This window comes from Epinephelus moara, chromosome 1 (assembly GCF_006386435.1).
Source record: "Epinephelus moara isolate mb chromosome 1, YSFRI_EMoa_1.0, whole genome shotgun sequence".
Classification (NCBI taxonomy): domain Eukaryota; kingdom Metazoa; phylum Chordata; class Actinopteri; order Perciformes; family Serranidae; genus Epinephelus; species Epinephelus moara.
In genome coordinates, this window is record NC_065506.1 from 48,607,142 (window position 1) to 48,629,938 (window position 22,797).

General features: G+C 42.6%; 2 protein-coding genes and 1 long non-coding RNA gene across 5 annotated transcripts; 2 read left to right on the top strand and 1 right to left on the bottom strand.

The window, feature by feature from the left end:
- The first annotated feature begins 777 nt into the window (after positions 1-777).
- On the top strand, positions 778-14,132 carry kmt5b (lysine methyltransferase 5B). Of its 3 annotated transcripts, none has more exons than XM_050040716.1 (10): positions 778-920; positions 4,283-4,528; positions 4,615-4,762; positions 5,155-5,320; positions 5,404-5,513; positions 5,785-5,951; positions 6,104-6,123; positions 6,226-6,362; positions 7,740-7,939; positions 8,282-14,131. In XM_050040716.1, exons 2-10 carry the CDS (start codon positions 4,372-4,374, stop codon positions 9,766-9,768), a joined length of 2,592 nt encoding a protein of 863 aa, XP_049896673.1. In that variant the 5' UTR covers positions 778-920; positions 4,283-4,371; the 3' UTR covers positions 9,769-14,131. The 3 variants fall into 3 exon arrangements, with proteins under 3 accessions (XP_049896673.1, XP_049896681.1, XP_049896691.1); XM_050040724.1 differs by lacking the exon at positions 778-920 and adding an exon at positions 942-1,099 and having other exon boundaries at positions 8,282-14,132; XM_050040734.1 differs by lacking the exon at positions 778-920 and adding an exon at positions 1,115-1,265 and having other exon boundaries at positions 8,282-14,132.
- Positions 14,133-14,805: 673 nt separating this feature from the next.
- Positions 14,806-18,233, bottom strand: LOC126388070 (uncharacterized). The gene is made up of 3 exons (XR_007569718.1): positions 17,997-18,233; positions 17,825-17,869; positions 14,806-16,915 (listed from the first exon to the last, which is right to left on the bottom strand). It is a non-coding gene; the product is annotated as an uncharacterized LOC126388070 (long non-coding RNA).
- Position 18,234: 1 nt separating this feature from the next.
- LOC126387968 (G2/mitotic-specific cyclin-B2-like) lies at positions 18,235-21,652 on the top strand. The gene is made up of 8 exons (XM_050040797.1): positions 18,235-18,377; positions 18,557-18,667; positions 19,686-19,955; positions 20,036-20,194; positions 20,271-20,507; positions 21,010-21,150; positions 21,247-21,357; positions 21,431-21,652. The coding sequence occupies exons 1-8, from the start codon at positions 18,348-18,350 to the stop codon at positions 21,539-21,541; spliced, it is 1,170 nt and encodes a 389-aa protein (XP_049896754.1). The 5' UTR covers positions 18,235-18,347; the 3' UTR covers positions 21,542-21,652.
- The last annotated feature ends 1,145 nt before the right edge of the window (positions 21,653-22,797 follow it).

Consider the following 22,797-nt stretch of genomic DNA (forward strand, 5'->3'; position numbering starts at 1 on the left):
TTCTGTGGAAGGAGAACTTAGGAACTAAAGTGGATGGACATCGGGTTAATACAGTAAAAGTGAGAAGTCATAAGGTCTAGGTGTGGCTCTACGTCACTTATTCCAGCTTGTTCTACTGACGATCTGCATGGATCCATCATCTAGCCTAGTTCCCATCATCCGGCTCTGTCAAGGGAGAACAAAACAAGGGGCATCAAAGTAATAGTGCGGTAAAAGAAATAAGTCATACAGTCTAGATGTGGTTCTAGGTTCACTTGTAGCCTCTTCCAGTGAGGTTCTGCGTGGATCCATAGTCATGCAGAACCATAGGCTCTGTGGAGGGAGAACTTAGGAATTGAAGAGGATGGACATCAGGTAAATAGTGCAGTAAAAGGGAAAAGTATATAAGGTCTAGATGTGGTACTAAGTTCACTTGTAGCCTGTTGTAGAGAGGTTCTGTGTAGAACCGAGCAGGCAGAACCTCACTGTTGTCTGCCCACCACCGTTGGATTCTTTAGGAAGCGTAAAGAGGTTTGTTTATGCAGCACTACTTTTGTGTACATCCGACAATTACTGGCACCAACTAAGATAACGGTTTTCGACATTTTCAACTTAAACGAGCTACAAAACCTCGAGAACAAGGTTCACTTTCAAAGTTCCACTCCGTATCCTCAAGCACTGTGTCTCATTTCGGTCCCGACGGACGACATCGGCTGCGTATTTGTTGGATCTACTTTCTTGTGGCGGATGGCTGTGCTGTGCCTTTCTCTGGCTCTCTCCGCCATCTTGAATTTTAATGTTAATTTCTAAAAAAAAAAAAAAAAAAAAAAAAAAAAAAAAGCAATGTGTTTCCTGTGATATTTTCGTTTAAGGGTGTCGTGCCAAATTTGGATTAGTTTGAAGGAGTTTTAATTCGTGATTGTTTTTACACAATCAGTCCTGTGAGTATTTTCTGTTTGTTCTGCCGCTGTGTTCGACTCGAGACATTTAACGCTACCAACGCGTGAAAATGCTTTCAGCTATTTAACTGCCAGCTATCATCAGATGATAAATAATGCCTGCACCGAGCCTCCGGTTATCACGCTTTCTCCGATGACCGCCGTAGATCGTGTCTGCTAAGGTATCGGCACACAAACTAACTTTTAATTCGCTTACAAATGATAGATTTAGCCTGTTAGCCTGTGACTAGCTAATGGCTTCCACATCAAACAACCCAAGCTAATGCAGCGTATGTTAGCCTGCTGTGGTCCAGGGGTCTGCAGGTAGGCACCGGGACATGTGTGCAGGTAAATATCGGCTATTGTCGTCGAATATTTGATGCACATCATCTCATTAATGTGAGGAAGGGTTGTGTTTTTATCGACTGTTGTGTAGCTCTATTGACTGCTAATGCTAGCTGACGGAAGCTAACTTAGCCTCCTGAAGTTAAGTTTGATGCTAGCAGGCTAACACAACCTAAGAAGTACGTTAATGTCACTTAGTGTTTGTTGTCTAAATACCGGGGGATACATTTAATAAACGTTTGGCTTTCAGGGGTTCATTAGTTGGATGTTGGGGGCTCAATGGAACAGGCAGCTTGAGATGTGGAGTGAGTGTGTTAAGGTGTATTATCGTTAAATATCACCACTCGTGTACATTTCTGTTTCAGTCTTTGTGTTGAACTACGGGTTAACTGATAATGTTTTTAAGGTCGGTGGGTAACTGGCCGCGGCTTATTGCCGGCGTTTGCTGCAAGCTAACCACCATCACCACCACCACCAACACGGCCGAGCATCTCCCCGGCGTCGCCTTTCGGTGGCTAGCTCCATGCTAACGGAGTGTACATGGGTGGAGAGGCGACAGTTAGCAAACAATGCAAAGCTGTAATTGATAACTCTGATACAATCTCGGCCTCAGCTGTCGTGTGTGTGGCCTTCCGGGTTTCCACAGCTTTTCCTGATCCCTGTGGCGTGTTGTGGTTTTATGGTGGCTAACGTTAGCATGTAGCTAAAAATGCGAAGCCTTTAAATACATCGATTATAAATGAGATGATGCTCCTTGCGATGCAATCAGAGTCTTTACCGGCCAACCGTGTGTGAACATACATGGGGTCTGACTCCGGCTTTTTGTTTTGCTCTCAGTGAAGTTGCACAGAAATAGACATAACAGCTAAAAACAAGGACAACAAAGCTGCACGAATAATGACACAGAACAGACGGGACTGTTATGATCACAAGTGTGTGAAAAGAAGTGTTTACTAGCCTTTAAATAAAGACATACATAACAATAACCAACAGTAATAAATAAATAAAGAACAGTAAGTCTATATACATGTTAAGTGTCCTGTAGGTTATAAACAATAGAAATAGTGCCAAGAAATAAATACTGAATGGAGACACACGAACCAGTTGATTTGAGCATGAATACATGTCTGTTTATTGTACACACAGTATTTAGGATTCATGTTGACAGTGACAGATGAGATGCACATATTTTAGGAATGGTGCATGAAAAACTGAGTTTGGAAACTACATTACTGTTATGACTGAAGTATAAATACTGTGTGGTGTGTTTTATGTCATTCTTAACATGATCGTGATAATGTGATTTATATGATCCATAAATGAGCACAGCCATACTTGATGTGATGTGTGGTGGCCGTTGCACTTGAGTCGGTGCAGTATTTGGGGTTACCACTGGGCGGCGCTGCAGGATCATTTTTAACTTGTTTCCTCAACACTGCTTTCCTGTGTATGGAAGAAGTATTCAGTAGTTTTACTTGAGTAAAAGTAGCAATACTGTTTGTGTAAAAATACTTGATTACAGGTAAAAGTCTTGCCTTCAAAAACTTACTTGAGCACAAGTTCAAAAGTCTTGATATTGAAATATACTTTAAGTCGCAAAAATATAAGTACTCATTATGCAGGATGGCCCGTTTCAGTATAATGTTTATTATATTACTGGTTTATAATTATTGATGCATTAATGTGTTCATCACTTTAATGTTGCAGCTGCTGAAGGTGGATCTCATTTTAACTGATTTATATACTGCTAGGTAGTTTTATCTTAATTGTTAGAACTTCAGAGTTGATTTATATTTTATATTAATAATCCAAACCTGCAAAATAAGATAAGTTACCAAATAAAAGTGCAGTAAAAAGAATAGTATAAGCCTCTGTGGTGTAGTGGAGTGTAAGTTTAAAGTAGAAGTAAATAGAAATACCAAGCACAGTTTTGTTCAGTTGTATTTAGGTACACCACTTTAATAAATGTACTCAGTTACTGCTTCAGCCTGCCACAGTGTAAACACCAGCAGTCACCACTGGGCGGGCTGACTGATGCTGGGCACATTTTGCACTTCAGCACCTGTCAGTAGAGTTTTAATGGTTTCACTGGGTGATTGCTGTGACTGACTGGGACCACACTTAATGAAAAAATACAAAGAGAGTATGTGTGGTGTGCAGAGGTAATAATCCAGAAGATGTGCAATGTAACCAATTATGATAGGAATGGAAATGTTATGAACTGACTCAATGAGTTGACTGAGCTGTATCCACATGTTGTTTGGACAGTCCTGCAAACTGATCAGAGATTTCGATGTTCACTCCGCTACATGTGTGAAATCCTGACTGTCTCTGAATGAGTTACTGCATCCTTGTGTGTCCTCTGGCATTTTGGTACAATTTCATACATACTCTTTAAAGATGCTCTACTTATGATCAGAGCCAAGATGCAACTTAGTGTGAAGTGCGAACAGGGCAGATGATTGATTGATGATGAGTATTCCTAATTAATTGAGAGAAGTTTCATTTCTTGTCAAGTGACGTGGTGAAAACATCTCGCAGCTCAGTCTCCATTAGAAGTGTTGGCGTTGTACATTTCTACAAACCACAAGTCAGAAAAAGATCCTGTTTTTCATGGCACTGTCCTGCTGGAAACAGCGATAGGTCACGAAACAACAACCAGTTTCGTTGTTTGTTGGTCTTGAAGAGTGGTTCGCACCTTGACATGTGTCTCACCTAGATCCCCGAAAGTAAAGTCAAAGTATACACTACGTCACTTTAGAAAAGTTGGTATGATGCATGTTAACCATGCAGATGTAACGTATCCATGGTTTGCAGAAACATACAGTGCCAACATTTTCCTGTGCATCTCGTTAGTTTCATGATAGTCGTGTTTTTGTTTTTTCCTTGGCAGTCTCTGAGCTGGGAACACATCCACCTGCCCATTTCCATCCCATTTTGTTTAGTATTTATTCAGCCTGTGTAAACTCATTAGATTTCTTGGCACCCAGTAATGTTTGTTGCGTCTGCTCTGCCTCCAGGTTTCAAACTCTAGACCCAAGTCTTCCCCACTCTAGAGTGTTTCTTCATCTCGGAGACTAAATGCAACTGGACCAGGGGGCTTGTGGGCATGAAGTGGCTGGGCGAATCCAAGAACATGGTATTAAATGGCAGACGACACGGAAACAAGTTGACCAGCGAGCAACCTGTGAGCCAGACTCGCTCTCAGCACTCACAGCGGACATCCCTGCGCCACAACAAGAACAGAAGCCGGCGATGTAGCCGCAGTGAGTTTAACGTGTTTATGTTAATGAATGTAAAGCTCCCTCATCTGTCATGTACGTTAACACCCGTCTGTGTTTGTTTCTCACAGGGTTTAATGCAGCCAGTCTGGAGGCAGAGCGGCGCTATGTGCCCTCCTCTGGAATGACTGCCAAGGAGTTGTGTGAGAACGATGACCTGACCACCAGCCTCATCCTGGATCCATACCTGGGCTTTCAGACTCACAAGATGAACACCAGGTCAGCAGCTTCATCACACACAAAATTAGGGCTGTGTAAAATGTAAAATGCCATAGGCTTGTGCTAATAGCGTTAGCATGTTGTATTTGTGCAGAAAATGTGTCCGGATAAAAACAAATGATTTGTCTGTGAATCCTGCGAGTTATAATTGTTTTGAATCAACTAAACTTTACAGCACTTCACAGTAACCCCGCCGCCGACTAGTGTTTTGGAGGTGTAACTACAGAGTGACACAGACACACCACCACACAAGTATAAATGCTCGTCACAGCGTAGGCCGCTCGTGTAGACTACAGCGTAGACATGGAGTTGACACACAAGTATAAGTCCATCTTTCGATTACTGTTTCTGATTGTCACATTTGTCATGTGCCGTTAATGTGTCCCTCACAGATTTCGACCAATTAAGGGAAGACAGGAGGAGCTGAAGGAGGTCATCGAGCGCTTCAAGAAACACGACAACTTGGAGAAAGCTTTCAGAGCTTTGACCACTGGAGACTGGTCCCGAAATCTTTTTCTCCACAAGACAAAAGCTCAAGAAAAGCTCTTCAAGCAACATGTAAGATAAATCTAAGATCGTCTTCACTGTTTTTCCCTCCAGCGTCACAAACGATCCAATGACTAACTTTATGTTCTGCACAGGTATTTGTGTATCTGCGGATGTTTGCCACAGACAGCGGGTTTGAGATTCTCCCTTGTAATCGCTATTCATCGGAGCAAAATGGAGCTAAAATTGTGGCAACAAAGGAATGGTGAGGACATGCTGCCACCTGTTCGTTATGATTACAAACACCTACTCCCATTAACCCCCACCCACCAAACCTACCTTGATCTTTGAACGTCTCTACCTTGTCCCCCAGTGATTGGTTGGATGCATGAGTATTAGCTGTATAGCCTGCACACACAGGCTGCTCTGGATACACAGCAGTTATCTGACTGTGTGTATGAAACACTTTGACACACGGTGATGCAGCCTGCTGTTGCTGTGTGTAACTAACTATTCCACTGTGTGTGGTTTTACAGGAAAAGAAATGACAAGATCGAGTATCTGGTGGGGTGCATCGCTGAGCTTTCAGAGAGCGAGGAAAACATGCTGCTCCGTCACGGGGAGAATGACTTCAGCGTCATGTACTCAACCCGCAAGAACTGCGCGCAGCTCTGGCTGGGACCAGCTGCGTTTATCAATCATGGTACTAATCGTCATAGTCTCTGGTGATCAGGCATCGTTAGAGCTGTAACAACATGATGAGTTGCCTCACTCTGGGGGTTTTGTAAAAAATACTGTTTTTAAATATCCAATATTCTTAGTAATGACATGAATTTCATTGTCTTCTTTTTTCAGATTGTCGACCAAACTGCAAGGTGGGTGTTTTAAATGTCTTCTAACAAATCTCTGGATGAGCTGCTGTTGAATGTAAGAAGCACTGTAAATAAAAACGTACTGAAACATTATTTTTGGTTTAGTTTGTGTCGACAGGACGGGACACAGCCTGTGTGAAGGTTCTGAGGGACATTGAACCTGGAGAGGAAATCTCATGTTACTACGGAGACGGGTTTTTTGGGGAAAACAATGAATTTTGTGAATGCTATACATGTGAACGGTAGGTGTGACAACAAACGCACTATACAGAATGTGATGAAAATGTTACATGTGCAGCATGAGTCTGTGTTTCCACCAAAAGTTCCTGTGACTTTTCAGGGAACTAAAAGGTTCCTTCAGCTCGTTGTTATCTGCGTTTCTACCACTGAAATGAAAAAGCAACATGACGGGACGAGGGCTGCTGGTGGCAGGTTCAGTGTGCCCGCCTGGTTCATCTAAAAAACATGCCAGACTTTGTTTCATTTTGACGACATTGCTGACATGCTGCAGAGTAAAGCTGCAAGTTGGATGTAATGAATGAAATGCAGAGACAGAAGATGAAACTGGATGCGTCTCTACAGTAAATCATCTGTTGATTGTTTGATGGTTATTTATTTCTGCTTTAGTGCGAAACAGCATTGTTTGCTTCTCTCATTCTCCAGCTTTCTCACAGCACCACAGCGCTGTCTCTTTCTCTCAGGTTTCTCTCTGTATTTTTAAAAACCAGTGGGGAAGTTGACAGTAAAGTCTGTCTTTACTTTCACTGATATCCAACAGAGAGCAATGTTCTCTTGTTGTCCTAAAATGGTCCTAAATCGACACTAAATTACTTCCTTGTTTTATGAATGAGACAGTAGAGAGGTTGAAGCAGTCATACTGTGTGTGTTTGACCAATTGGCAACGGTCGCCCGGCAAACGCCACCCCAAAAGTTCCTGTACATTGAGGACGTACTAGCATCTGATCAGGGACTTTTGGGAGGTTAAAATAATGTCCCCAGAAATAAATTCAGACCCTGGTCCCTGCAGTCAGAATGCAAAAGATTCCTAGTTATTGGTGGAAGTTCTTGTAGTTGAAAAGGGTCTTATGTGCTGTTAATTAAGATGGCAGTGTTATAGATTGGTGAATTTCACTGGTTTCGAGGTATACCATGATATTAAAGTTGATGGTTATTGTACCGTGTATATTTGCTTTTCTACGGTATTAAAAGAAATACAACTGGATGGAGAAACAGAGACAGGAAAACTTTTTTTTTTTTTCAAAAGGAAATCTTTTTACACAAACTTCCTTTTCAAAAATGCATTTGAGTTTCAAATATATTAATAAAATGTTTGTTTAACCGAAAGTGACCCTTTTATTTCCTTTAAAAGTAATTTTAACTGATAATAATAATTCTGTTACACGGTGATACCTTAAAAGTGTAATATTTTGACTGTTGACCAGGAAAATCTCATAGCATTGCAACCCTAATATCAATGTAAGAATTTCATCAAAATATAATCCTTCAGGTGTGTTGAGCCAATACATGAGACTGAACTTTACACAGTGCTATTCACTCACAAGTAAAGCAAAATCAGTGCAGTTTCCTCACTCATAATAATGTATTTTGTTGCTGTACAGACGGGGCACTGGTGCTTTCAAATCCAAAGCTGGACTGCCAGTGGAAGTGCCGGTGATCAACAGCAAGTACGGGTTGCGGGAGACAGACAAGCGGCTCAACAGGCTGAAGAAGCTGGGGGAAGGAAACCGGAGCTCAGACAGTCACTCTGTAGGCTCCCACACCGACGTTGACTCTCAGGAAATGCCAAAAACACATCAATGTAAGAGCCCCCTAAATATTTAATGCTTTTGCCGTAGTTACTGCGTAGGATCAGATCACAAATGGAGAAACTGGGGAAAGAGAAGAAATCCCATGTGGCAGTGCAGAGTGGTAAAGGTATTGTTTCAGGACATGTATTAGTATTTAATGCTGTAAAGTGATGAACAGGGATGTCGGGGATTCTTCCAATCATTTGAAAGCATTCTGTCATTCTCAGTATTGTTATATTATTAATGTTGATTCAAAAATATCATATTTTTGGTAAATATCCAGCCAATGTCTGGAGGCGACTGTCTGAGAATATTACGGATGTGTAATGTGCAACGTTTTTCTTTCCCACCAGCTGCCAGAAAAAGAACATCATCATCATCTGGCCTGAAGTATAAAAACAGGACTCAATCCAGACAGACTTTGTCCAGAGCCCTTACTACCTCATGTTCAAAACAAGGTCGTGTTAACAATAACAGGGTACCAAAGAGACTAAAATCCCAATCCAAGCCTTCACTAAGTAAAGTCCAGTTGCGGAGTCGCAGGCGGGGTGCGGAGCCCAAGGCGTTGGCCAAAGGAGAGACTTGCCAGCTGGGTCTCAGGGACTCAAAGGTGTCGCTGTGTAAAGGTGTCACCGTGAAGAAGGAGAAGGATGGACAGGAACTGGTGCAGCAGACATTAGGCCAGCGGGGCTGCCTCACCCGTAACGCTGTCAAAGAAAATGGCAATCTGCAGCATGTGCAAGGCAGCGAGGGCAGCCAGTGTTCGACGTACAGAACTCGCAGGTCCACACGGACCCTTGTAAAAGCCCAGGAAACGGCAGCTGGCTTTAAGCTGGAGCCCAGTGCTATGGATGGCTTGAGCCCAGTCCCTGGTGGAGTGGTCATTAAAACAGAGCCAGCTGACATGGAGGAGTACCTCCGCCACGGAGTGGGACTGGAGCCGCCGGCGTTGGACACTGGCTACGCCAGAAGAGGCTCATGCACCAGGCGGAAACGGTTGACACGGCTCAGGACTGAGCGGACAATTAAACGTGAGGACTCGTACGGTGAGCCGTTCATGCCGGTGGCCGCTGGCCACGCCGCTAACTTCTCAGACTGTGGTAATGTGCTGCTGAGCTTCGCCGACAGGCACAGGGACTACAACGGGGTTTCCAACGGTGGCAAATCCCTCCGCAGGGACAAGGGTAAGAGTGGCTGCCGATCACAGGACAAGGGGAAGAAGAAGCGTCAGATCACACGATACGACGCTCAGCTGATCCTGGAGAACAACACGGGCATCCCCAAACTGACGCTCCGCCGGCGGAGGGACAGCAGCAGTAGCAAGACCAATGACGCCAACGACCCCATTGGCTCCTCCAACCTTTCTGCCTCGACGGTCAACTCGGCCTCTTCCAGCAAAATCAGCATCAAGTTCAGCAAGGACCACGACAAGGACAAAGGCAGCTCATACATAGCCAAACTGAATAACGGCTTTGCCCCCGTGGTCCACGGTAACGCCACCAAGCTGAAGATCCAGCTGAAGAGGGAGGACGATGCACGGAGAATATCCCAGACAAAGGCGGACCAGATGTCCTATAACGGGGACATGGGCCAGAGTCTGGAGGCCAGGAACGGTGGACATCGGACCCAGAAGGTCCTGGCGGAGCCGTCGTCTGACGAGGATGACGATGACGAGGAAGAGGAGGATGACGACGACGACTACTTCGACAATGAGTTTGAAGACGATTTCATTCCACTTCCTCCAGCGAAGCGCCTCCGACTCATCGTGGGCAAAGACTCCATAGACATCGATATCTCCTCCAGGAGGAGAGAGGATCAGTCTCTGAGGCTCAATGCATAAGCTGTGGAGCTCATCACTCCCACCTTCCCCCTGTAAATAACGATGACTCGCTAATCAACTGTTGTGTTGATGTAAAAGAAGTACAGTAATTTAAAAACAAAAAAAATTGCTGAAAAATTAAGAACCTGAATGAACGTTACTAGAAGGTGCTGTTGACCTAAAACAAATCTCTGTTATTCACTTGTGTTCATCATGTTAATTTGAGTTCTTATAAAAGCAAATTATATTAATTAAGCTGAAGTTTACTCACCCAGCTCATTTAATCTGCATATGATGCTAAATGTAACCTGCAGGAACCTGCGGAGACGCCCTGTTTCGTCGTGTTGTTTCTGAATAATCTGGCCGGAAGTGAAAAACGAGAATTTGTTTTAAGTTCAACTCTTCCTTTAAGTGAATGCACTTGTTATATTCATAATGGACATGGATATTGTAGAAAGTGTACAGTATGGTGACTATCCCCTCTGTCTCATAGGCAGGTTTTTATTGAACTTTTGATTTCTGTCTCATAGTTTGTAATTTTCGTGTGATGATGAACCACCATGCTGAGAGAACAGTGTGGTGTGGTTGGTCCAGAGGCATTATAAGATCAGTCAGTCAGTTCATTTGGATTCAGGTGCCATGTTGTCATTATCCCAGCAGTTCTCCTGGTGAAGAACCACGTGACTGTCCCTCCAGGATTTCCTGTGCTGTTTTTGTCACTGTTGCGGCCCGAAATGTCTGATATCGCAGCAGCTTCTCTGAAAGATTGCTATGTTTAGTCATTTTTCACATTCAAACTGCAAAATACTCGTGACACCGTCTCTAATTTGGAGCATTTTGTTATGAACATTCAGCGACTGCGGTTACATGGACATGAATAACCTGTTAATTAGGCTCATCCTGAGTATGATCATATTTGGGATATGGTGTTTATGTGAACACAGAAGTCGAGTCATTTATATTCCTCGTATGTATCCTGGTTTCTTTCAGCAGTACTCCAGCGAGCATATTCAGGTTTCTCATCAACAGAATGGTGTTTACGTGTTCATAAGAATAAACGGGATACTTAAACAGTGTTTCCAACACAATTACAATCTAAGTGTGGCAGTAGCTGACTGGGTGTCTGTCCCTGCTGTTCCAACTACTCTGTCAGAGTACGCTCTGCCCTGCGAGAATGTGGAGCAATGAATAACCGCACAGTTTATATATTCCAACAGTGCACCTAATGAACGATTCAGCTCCAAAATTAGAAAATCAAAACGTGGCAGCAGATGTTTTAATCACAGCAGGCTACCACAAATAAATGAATGTGTGGGGAGACCCTGGGAAAACTTGATCATAAGCAGGTCATTCATGTCCATGTTAACGCACTCGACGATCAACTGTTGCTGCCATTCGACGCAGCGCTGAAGGACCGCCCCCGTGAGATGCTCTCCTCCTGCTTTCTTTGCCCGTTAGCATGAGCCAACAGATCACAACATGATCTCATCCCTACTCGCCATATTTTGCTGCTTGGGCAGAAGCTTCACAGCAGCAGTTAGCATCAGACACCCCAAACTGAATAAAGAGAACTAGCCGCAGTGAAGGCCCCCTGCTGTGAACATACCGCAAAGACTTCAGTTGGCGGCCGAGTAGCACGAATGTTCTGCGCCTGCGTGAGACGAAATAACTCTCCACACCAGTGGACAGCAGTCGTCTGTATTCGTCATTCAAAAAGGGAAACGGGAAGACCGTCTTGACACCAGTTAGCCAGTCAGCACATTAACAACACAACCAGAGCATATTTACTGTCTGAGGTGAACAATAACACAAACCATTAGCTCAGATAAGGATGAAGGAAAATAATCTGACCAATTTTTTTTTTCATGTCATTTCCTCTTGACTTTAGGTCTTTGTTTACTTTCCCCACTTCAGTTTCTGTTCTATTAACTAATGGTGATCATGATAATCATGCTGATGGCAGCCCAACATTGACCGACAGCTAAGCACCGGCTTGGTATGTCAGGGCCTTCAATTTCACACCTAAACGGCAAGGTAACGTTTGCTGTGTGATGCTAACAGTTAGCCCTGTCACTGTGTGGGGGTCACGCTGAATTTACGGGAATTGGATGAATTTATGTTAATTCTTGCAATCACAAAATCCTGGAGGGACTGACTTGAATTTCAGTAATTCATAAATGATCCAACATTAATTACTGTGTGAGTTAATCATGTTTCTCTCCATAGAGATCAATCATGATTGTGTTAAACGTTTAAACATTGTTTTTCTCCGCAGAGAGAGTCGTACACAATAATCTCACGACAAAGAAAATCTGGTTTGTTTCAGGAACATTATATATGTGGACCTACAGTGTGTGTTCAGTTTGCCTGCAGTCGTCTCACAGTCACGACATGAACGATATAATGGAGTTGCACAATGTTTATTTTTCCAGTGAATCGACTCCAGGGCGCTGTAAATAAATGAATTAAGCTGCAGAAGTCCAGAAAATTAAAGCACACAAGGTTTTATAATCAGAGAATAAATGGACGAGTGTTTGTGTTGGGAGCTGCGGTATAATGGGAACATGGCACACGTGGTAGTTCAAAACCTAAATCAAACAAAATTCATATGTAAAGGCTACCTATATGCTTTTAAAATCTGAAAAGTAATGTACAGAAAGACTGGCTCACGTCCCTCAGCTTAACTGTTATTCAAGTCCAGTCTCACTTTATATTTACCTTGTCAGATTTTTGGAAGATCGACACTCGAGTTTGGGGAGGAAAAAAATCACATTGTCTGAAATGTTGTTAACTAGTGTAGAATCATGTATTCTTTTCTCTATGGTGCTACTTTTATTTCCTCACCTCTGTTTGAGTTTCTGTCCTGTGTAACTCGTGATTTGTAGATGGTGGCAGCATTAACCTCAACAGGCCCAAAATTCTGTAGAATTACTCATTTTATCAGTTGTGTTTGTAGCCTATTTAAGTTGTTTTTATTTTCTTTGCAGGAGCTCATGTTTCAGTTTTTAGTTGCAAAAAGAAAAAGGTAGTAAAAACTCTCTATCCAACAGCATTAGGTGCCTTAAAGAGCTTTTGGACACATTTAGACCAAATTTGTAACTAATCAATGAAGAGTGAAGAGTGACAATGCTAAGCCATCTGCTCCCCCCTTGAAATATTGAAACACTTCAAGTCCACCGTCAGTCCTTCTGTATATTATTTAATTTTTGTTGTGTGGAAGTAAACGAACTGTCCAATAGATCAAGGGATCAACTGAGATCGAATGTTAACCCACTTCTCCTTGTGTTAATATGTACTGTTCATATCACCAGCAGCTAATTCACCTGTTCTGAACCTGGCTCAGTCTTCGTCGGACGTCTCCATCCTACACTGTAAACTGTTCCAGGTGTACCGTCTGTGTGGTCTTTGTCCAATAGACAGCTGTCAAGATTTCCAATTGATTCAAAAAGTTTAAAAAAAAAGAAGAAAAAAAAAGAAAAAACAAATGTGAATAGTTTGCGGACATTTTAGCGTGTTGCGTGGGTAGTGGGAAACGTAAAGAGAATTAAAAATGGACAGTTCATATATTGTCCGATATGTAAATCATGTGAACACATCTTGTACTTATTTAACAGTTTTGAATACTTGAAAACTATATAAAGTTTCTTTGTGACTCTTGTTTCCTGAGACTGATTTGAGGTCAGCTGGATGTTCACGTCAAAGTTTGGTTTTTGTTTTCTGTCTTAGCAGTGCAAATATGTTCTGTTCACCAGCGTCTGTCACAGGTATGATCACTGTCAAGAAATCCAATGAAAAGACCAAAACTAACATTGTGTTATTCAGCTCAGCTGCCAGCAAAAAATGTTGGCATTGTTTGTTTCTGCAAACCACATATATGTAAAAACTGCATGTTTCACATCAGCGTCTCTTGAGTGAAGCAGTATATGAGTTGACTGTCATCAGGAGGTGGAGGGGATGGTGGATGGTGTGACACCTGGGCAAGACGCCTGCCAAGTTGCAGACCACTGTTAAAGACCAACAAACAATAAAACCTGCTGCTTGTTGGTGACTCATCGCCGTGTGTCCTGCCGGCATAGTGCCACAAAAAGTGGTTCCAGCAGGGATTGTGCCCCAAAACCAAGTACTTTAAGTCAAAACTTGATCTTGTCCGAACCATAACCAAATGTTTATTGTGCCTAAACCTTAACCCCCATGCATTTACCACAACAATGCTCTGATGAAGGTCTTACTGACCGAAAGCTAAGCAATAAATGTGAATTTTAGTGCAAATTTAAGTGTGCGGAAATCCCCCCTTTTTCATTGTGGACCACAACAATGGTGAAACAAAGTTTCAACCTATCATCTACATGTCTCTGAAGATTCTCAGTCATCCAGGTTGTGGTAATCGTAAGTGCCACATCGCAACTGGACTTGATTGCGTTTCTTGAAGACGTTTCGCCTCTCATCCAAGAAGCTTCTTCAGTTCTAAATGACTGGTACAGAGTTGCAAGCTTTAAACCCTGTGTGGGTGTGAACCCTTGCAGAGTTGTAGGGGTCACGTGAGCTCTGATTTTCAGAGTTGTTAAAGTCTGTATGTATGTATCGTCTACATAACGTACAAATGTAACATCTGTGGTTTGCAGAAATGCACAATGCCAACATTAATTCTAGAGATTGGATTGCTGAAATCTGTTTCTCATCTGTTTATTGTTCCCATGTGACTTTCAGCTCCAAGCCATAGACGTAACGTATACTCACGGTATTTCTGACACTTTCTGCACCCTATTCACTTTGCTGCCTTAAAACATGCACACACAAGCTTGATTGCTCGCCTCGTCTCTGGGAGTGGTCCTTTAGAGTCAAAACAACATTGATTGGCACCTTTTGGACAAATTCTTTAAGAGAAATCATGAAAAAACTACCAATAGATTAGGTGTCTGGACTGCAAAATTGAGCTTCTAGGATAGCGAGAGAATGATCCGCCCTACTACGCTCCTTCTGATTAGCTAGTACTTTCATTGGTTGGATTGGTTAGGTTTAGGCAAGAGGAGTGGGATTGGTTAATCAGGGTAAGAATTTTAGGAGAAGCCAATTTGAGGCAGAGTAAGGCGGGCCATTCCTTCGCTACCTTAGGATTTGCAAATTCACTGTCTGGACTACGGTAAGTGTTCACTGTCTGGACCCGAATTTGCGAATCATAGGATACCAAGGGAGTAATCTGCCCCACACTTGGCTTGGCTTCGCTTGATTGGCTATTACTCGGTGCTGTCGTTGGTTGGATTGGTTAGGTTTAAGCAAGAGGAGTGGGATCGGTTAGGGTCAGGGTAATGTTGTCAGGGTAAGCAGTTCAGAGCCAGAGTAAGGTGGGCCATTTCTCTGCTTCCCTAAGATTCTCAAAATTCACATCTGGACAGTGAACACTTAGCATATTCCAGGTGGTGAATTTGCGAAACCTAGTGAAGCGAAGGAGTGGGCCACCTCTCCCCCATGGCTACAGGTAGTTTCTATCAGGTTTCTATCCATCTGTAAAGAAATGCACTTCCTTGTGTTGGAAAGTAGAAACATCGTCTGCATATTTACGGATCTACGGACACCAGTCACGTGTCAGTGGAAACGAGGCGTCAAACTGTGGCCTGCAGTGATGACAAAGTCAGCTCACATACTGTTTAACTTTGGAAATGTTGAAATGATTTGTATTAAACCTGCAAAGGCAACATATTCGTGGTTTGCAGAACTGTACAATGCCAACACATTCCTCTGGTGACCACACTGCCACAGATTATTTTAGTGTCTTTCAGCTCTTGTTTTGGTTTTATGGCTCACAACTTAACTGTTTTGATTCACTGTAATCAGTGTTCCAGATGCAGCTGACAGCTGTTTTCACACAAACAAATAAGCTCCAGTAAATCACTGGTACACCACCTGATCAGCACTGAACAGACGTTAAGCTGATGAAGAAAGAACAGTCAGCACAAATACTGTTCAGTATCAACCAAAGGGGGTAAATACAAATGTTGTTTTTTGACCTGATATCTGGCAGCTGTTTGAATCTTTAATGTTTATCCTGATCTCGCAGGTGTTTACCGTCCACCCTGGAACAAGAACATTCTTTGTTCTTTGGAAGTTTACAGTCACAGATGGCGACCAGCAGCACCATCAGCATGGCTGCTGTTCCCTTCCTCCCTCTATTAACTAGTTAAAGTGCTGCATTTAAAATCCTAAGCATTGGCACAAAGATATACTTGATGTAGAAAAATAAAAGTACTCATCATGCAGAATGGCCCATCTCAGAACAATGTTTATTACTGGATTCCAATTGTGCATCAATGTTTTCATCACACGAAGCTGGTAAAGGTGTAACTCTGATGACTTTATGTGCTGCTGGATAGTTTAATGCACAATAATACATCAGAATTAATTAGGTTTATATTTCAAATAATCTGAATCTGCAAAGTAACTTTTCCTGAAAGAATGCAAAGAAGTAAAAACCATGATATTGGCTTCAAACAGTGGCGTCAGGCCGTTAAAATGGACCCAAGTGCACGTTAGTTACTGTTTATGCACCTAAACTAGTTACTGTGTAATCTTATCATCTTGTCACATGATCAAATGGAGACTTGACATTGGATAACAGCAACATAGATAAGACAATAAGGAAATCTTTTCTTTTTCATCAAAGATTTGTTTTTTGTTTTTTCAACAGATGCTCAAATTACAGTGCAGGTGCAGTGTCAAATGTGTCAGGTCTCCTTTTGTGCATTTGAAAACATTATTTCAAAAAAGAAAACGTAAAAATACAAAAACACTCATCCAAAAACAAAAGAAAAGAGACTGTAACTATTCCTTATATAGAGAGAGAGAGACAGAGGATGTACTAAAACTAAACCTAAGGGACATTTTGATGTACAAACGTGTTAATAAACTCAGGAAATGGATCATTTTCATTCCATTTTCTGTCATTTATATGAATATGACAGACTTTATAACAAATCAACATAAAGGTTAAAGTTTAAGTTATAGTTACGGAAGAGTCACATCCCTGTTGTTGAATAAATCTGAAGAAGGGTCCCAAATTTTCTGAAAGGTTGAAGGTTTTTCTGACATTATATATTTCTTCAGGTGTGCAGCAATCCATCCATCCATCCAAACGTCCCTCTCCCCAGCGACACTTTCCAGCTCCTGGAGGATCCTGTGGTGTTCCAAGACCAGATGAGATATATAATCCCTCCAGTGTGTTCTGGGTCTACCCCTAAAACTCATATTCCCCAATATCCATATTCTTGGGTCTTGCTGGATATGCGAGCCTACTGTTATTGAGGTCATCATAAAACTGTATTTCCAAAATTCATCAATCACTGAGCAGAGCATTATCTTCACTGACTCTACATCACTGACACAAGGGCGAAATGTTGCTGTCAGTTTTATGTAGTCTGAAGGACATGTAATATGTTCTGTGAAATATATGAAATTGGATTTGCCTATGGTTCGTGGAGATAAATACAGTCTGTGCCTGTTCCAATAGTTGATGCCAATCCTCCTCACTAAAAACACAACCAAGATCTTTTTACCATTTTCCTTCTGTGGATATTTTATCAGGTAAGTTATAACTGATGCCATTTAGTTGAGATGTTAGTCCTGTGGTTGTAGTACATGCCCTGCTATACAGATATGTTTCTAAAGGAGATTCTTTTGAGTTTTTTTTAAATGTCTGTCAGAATTATTCATTTTATTGAATAGTTTTATAGCTTATTTATAGGTGATGTAGAGTAAGTATATATTTTTATAACATATTTCATTACAGATTGCTCCCGACTATTCTACAAAAACACAAAAAAAAAAACATGATGGGGATGGTTTGCCTTTTAAAAAGGCATGTAGTCCAGCAAATGGCACCAGTTTTTATGTTATTGAGTTTTTTTAAACCCATACATTTCTAAGCTGGCAATCTGAATTACCCACAAGTCCCTGTTTTCTGCCATGCATATTGTAAGAGGCCCACCTCATGGGCCCCAGTGCAACTGCCCTCCCTGCACAGTCTGTATTTACGCCCCTGGCTTCAAAAGTGATAGTACCAGCAGCATAAAATGTAAACACTCACTTCACAGTTGTGCTTGAGAAGTCCTCTATTTCCTTTGTTGTTTATCTAAATTAAAATAAAGCATATTTTTCTTTTTATTCTTTATTTAATAAATTGATTACATTTATAAATAAATAAATACATCATAAGTAAATATTTTTATTTTTCATCATTTTAAATTCAATTTCCATACCTCTGACCTCATCTGTTTTTCAGCCAATCAGGAGCGTCCTCCCGAAGCTGTGTCCAATCAGATTTGACGGAGCGCTATTTGAAAGCTGCAGGTCTCCATGTTGTTTACCTGCAGAAATCGGTGTCCACGGATCTCGTCGGTAACTCGTGTCGGTCTGAGCTGAACATAAATCACCGTGTCGTTTCTTTAAGTCACGGTTCGGTCTCGTGTCTGTTGACGGTAAACATGACGTCAGTGNAGAAATCGGTGTCCACGGATCTCGTCGGTAACTCGTGTCGGTCTGAGCTGAACATAAATCACCGTGTCGTTTCTTTAAGTCACGGTTCGGTCTCGTGTCTGTTGACGGTAAACATGACGTCAGTGGCGGAAGCTCGTGCTGCGGTGAGTAAACTGTAAGCTAGCTCAGTTAGCATGGTTAGCTAACATGAGCTGTGTGTGCTCCCTGCTCGGCTCGTTGTTCTCCTGTGTTGTTCTCATGTTTGTTAGCTGACTTTTTCCAGCAGGAAACATTTGTGGAGTTTGTGCCGAGTGTCTGACTTTAGTGTCCGTGTGTGTTTCAGCGGCTCCCGGCCGCAGACAACCCGCTGAAGATGGTTAAAGCCACCGCAGGTGTGAGGAGAGCTGCTCTCGGAGAGATTACCAACTGTCCTGGAGCAGCAGTCAACACCAAGGTAACATGATGATGGAGGAACATCACTGTGTGCTTCAACAGCTGCTCTGCATGTGCTCTTATTACTCCTTCAGCTGTGGTTCATGTTGTTTCACTTGTTGTCAGAGCTGTGAATCACATCAGCTCAGTTTCCTCTCAACATGAATCATTAATGACACATTTAAAGGTTTTAATGTCGGCTCACATTTCAGTTTATAGCTCACTGATGTTTTACTCTCTGACACCTACAGCCTCTCATCTGAGGGCAGGACAGGTTAATTTACTTTACAGCAGGGGTCAGCAGCCTCTGATATTACAAGAGACGTTTTGGGCCAAAAAAAAAGAATTGTTTGGAGCTGCAAAACATATTTGAGCCTTATAATGAAGGTAACTCTGCCCATCAAATAAAAGTATCCTGTCAACATTACTGACAGGTCTAAAGGTGCATTATGTTTTACCACAAGGTGTCTACTCTGCAGCTGGATTTTTTTTTTCTTCAAGATATTATTTAGTTTTCAATTTTAATAACAAGGTAAAAAAATTAAAATGCATCTTGTCGCCAACAGGAGAAGTTTGTTCAAGAGTTTTTGCTGGACGCTCGTTAAAGAGCCGCCCACCTGGAAGATTCAACACAAACAGACAAGGATCTGTTTGGATTTAGTTATCAAAGATTTAAGTTCCTGTGAAGTTGGATATTTTTGAATATTTTGTTACTTTAACTTTGCGATGTGGCGTGAAGGCAAACAAATCAGTCCACTCCACCCACTGTTTAGTTTACTGTTTCTCTGAGACATTTCCCTTTGGATGTAGAATCCGTAGGCAGAATCAAGACGACCTCCTTCTATTGAGGTTGGTCTCAGTTTAAAGGAAAAGGTGTCAGGCTGCAGACGTATGATGCACATTTTAACGGACAAATGTGAAAATATTTTCTGTACTCGTTGTATAAGCTACACAATTTTTACAGCCGGACTATAGTTCTACAACAGTGACAACTCAGAACCTCATTTCTGAATCAAACTGCATTAAACTTGTTTCCTCAGAGGACCGGAGCGACCAAAGCCAAACCATCTTGTGCCCAGAAAGTGAAGCCTGTGGTGCCTCCATCAGTCCAGGTCGCAGCACCTGCAGATCCCCTCCCCCCAGTGTCAGAGGAGTCAGCTGACGTGTCCATGAAGGAGGAGGAGGAGCTGTGCCAGGCGTTCTCTGAGGCGCTGCTCACCGTGCAGGACGTGGACGAGCAGGACTCAGACCTGCCGCAGCTCTGCTCAGAATACGTCAAAGATATCTACAGATATCTGCACGTCCTGGAGGTAATTTATTCCCTCCATCAGCCCAACTCTCTGCCCCCCCCCTGCACTGCTCTGTGTGACATCACCGTCCGTCTCCACAGGCGCAGCAGGCTGTACGAGCCAACTACATGCAGGGTTATGAGATCACTGAACGCATGCGAGCTCTTCTGGTGGACTGGCTGGTCCAGGTTCACTCCAGGTTCCAGCTGCTGCAGGAGACTCTGTACCTCACAGTAGCCATCCTGGATCGTTTCCTCCAGGTACCGACCGTCTCAACGCTCTTTTCTCTCTCTGTGTTTGTGAGCTGTGTGAAAACGTTTCCCCGCCGTGCTGCAGGTCCAGCCAGTCTCTCGCAGGAAGCTGCAGCTGGTTGGTGTGACCGCCATGCTGGTGGCCTGTAAATATGAAGAGATGTACGCTCCAGAGGTCGGAGACTTCGCCTACATCACAGACAACGCTTTCACAAAGTCTCAGATTCTGGAGATGGAGCAGCTGGTTCTGAGGACGCTCAACTTTCAGCTGGGACGTCCTCTTCCACTACACTTCCTGAGACGAGCCTCCAAGGTGGCGAATGTGAGTTCAGCCATGAATTTACCACAATATATAATTTAACTAGTAATCAAGGATGTGCAGATGTGGAGCTCCATCAGTCTCTGGGTGTTTTCAGTTTGACCTGGTTACATAAACAGCTGCAGGTTTTCTTATCCTGCAGTATTAAGCTGATCAGTCTTTAGCTTGAACTTTAAATATGTAGACTTCAGTTGCCGTGAACAGACTGTGTGCAAACAGCAGGTTTAAACACCATTCTTTGACTAGAGCAGATTAGTAAAATGTGTGAAGTGTCCACCAGAGTTGTCCAAGGCTTTTCAAGAGAAGGCTAAGACACAGGGTCAAACATGGGGGGACTGCACATGCGCAGTGTAACTTGAGCTGCGATTCTGGAGGGTGACAGTGAATAAGTGCAGACCAGATGTTACTGTGCATGTGCAATCCCCCCATGTTTGATCCCGGTTTCTCAGCCTTCTCTTGAGTAGCCTTGGAGTTGTCAGTGGCCTCCATGTTGTCTGTGTCTCAGTCTGACGTAGAGAAACACACGCTGGCCAAGTATCTGATGGAGCTGACCCTCCTCGACTACGACATGGTGCACTATCGACCCTCTGAGGTCGCTGCTGCTGCGCTGTGTCTCTCCCAGCTGCTGGTCGACGGGCTGCCGTGGGTGAGTTTGCTGGAGTTAAACAAACATGTAGACTTAACGTGTTCAATGTGTGTAATGTTTCTCTTTGCTGCTCTTTAATTGGCCGTCTCGTCTCAGTCTCCCACTCAGCAGCACTACTCCACTTACGACGCGGCCCACCTGAAGCCCATCATGCAGCACATCGCCAAAAATGTGGTGACTGTAAACAGGGGGAAGACAAAGTTCCAGGTGAGTCGATGGACAGGAAACATGTTAAGATGTTGTGTTGAGCACAAACTAAAGTGAGTTTGTTCCTCTGCAGGCCGTCAGGAACAAGTACTCGAGCAGCAAGCTGATGAAGATCAGCCTCATCCCTCAGCTGAAGTCGTCCATCATCACCAACATGGCGGCTCCTCTGCTCAACAATCCTTGAAGCCAGCTTTAAATTTTATCAGTGGACATTTCACTCGCACTTTATTTTAGATTGATCTCAATCTGTGGAGAAACTTCTAGTTTTTAATAAAATGTTTTTAATTTTTGATGATAGCTTTGTGGTCTGTTCAGAGATTTGGGTACGTGTTTGTTTTTAATCACTGATGTCAGAGTTTTGTGGTACGACAGAATTTGTGTGCACCTTGAGTCAGAGCCTGTCAGTCAACCTGAGCTTCCTGTTTAATGAGAAATGACCTGGTTTTAAGCAAACAGCAGTCGTGGTAGACGAGACAGTGGGACAGTGACAAACTGTCTGAACACTAAACTTCATTGGGAGTAGACATGTCTTTATCTAATCATGGAGTTGAACTGGTGGACTATGTTTTAAAATGATCTGTGGAGCTTAGTACTAACTGAAAGTATGCTTTACCTACCAAATGGTTGTATTTTACAGACCTGGACACATGTCTATTGTGGCTCTAGTTTTCCATACACAGGCAGGTAGTGGAAGATATTTCTGGGATGTTTATATTTGAATTCTTTTCATAAATTATTGAACAAACTTCTTTTGTCTTTTGACTTTTTTGTTGACAAACTGCCTAAAATTCTTCTTGCTCACTAATGTTCTTGCTATCAGTACTCCCAGTTGATAGTGTGTTGGTTAACTTGCCAAAACTTCACCAGCTAACAGGATCCTAACTCAAGTATTATGACAAATGGTGTGACTTTGCCAACAATAAGGCTGAATCCAAATGTCCAGACTACACCACACTTTAATACTCATGGACTTTTGGGTGTGTTTCTGGGAGTGCTTAGTGCTCCAAATCCACAATTCATCCAGTCCACAAGAGCCTAAATCAGACTTTCTGCAGACTTCCAGAGTCTGTTTGGGGTGCAGACCTCACTGATTTAATTAACCACAGTTTATTGCAATACAGACATGTTTGTTTTTTTATCCTAACGGCTAACTAAAAAAAGCTTTGTCTTATGTAAAAGTTACTGTAGCCTATTAAAACTTTACTTGAATGTTGTAGGCCAGAAATGATATTCAACATGATACAGAAATAAGCTATTAGTCATTAGTGTAAAGTATTTTCATGAGGGTCACTTAAGCCCCGTCTCCACCAAACCCTTTCAGTCCAGCACCTCTGGAACCAGCAGTAACCCTTCAGACATGGTACCTAGACCCTCGGTCTGTTCAGACAGTCCTCTTAAATGTGGGCGGGGTTGTTGTCACTCACTGCTCCGTCCAGCACT

Excerpts from the sequence above, each read along its gene's own strand:
- kmt5b (XM_050040716.1), top strand. The coding sequence starts at position 4,372 with ATGAAGTGGCTGGGCGAATCCAAGAACATGGTATTAAATGGCAGACGA. Across the intron at positions 4,529-4,614 it reads AAGCCGGCGATGTAGCCGCA|GGTTTAATGCAGCCAGTCTG; the intron begins GTGAGTTTAACG and ends TGTTTCTCACAG. Across the intron at positions 4,763-5,154 it reads ACTCACAAGATGAACACCAG|ATTTCGACCAATTAAGGGAA; the intron begins GTCAGCAGCTTC and ends TGTCCCTCACAG.
- LOC126387968 (XM_050040797.1), top strand. The coding sequence starts at position 18,348 with ATGACGTCAGTGGCGGAAGCTCGTGCTGCG. Across the intron at positions 19,956-20,035 it reads GATATCTGCACGTCCTGGAG|GCGCAGCAGGCTGTACGAGC; the intron begins GTAATTTATTCC and ends CCGTCTCCACAG. Across the intron at positions 21,151-21,246 it reads TGGTCGACGGGCTGCCGTGG|TCTCCCACTCAGCAGCACTA; the intron begins GTGAGTTTGCTG and ends GTCTCGTCTCAG.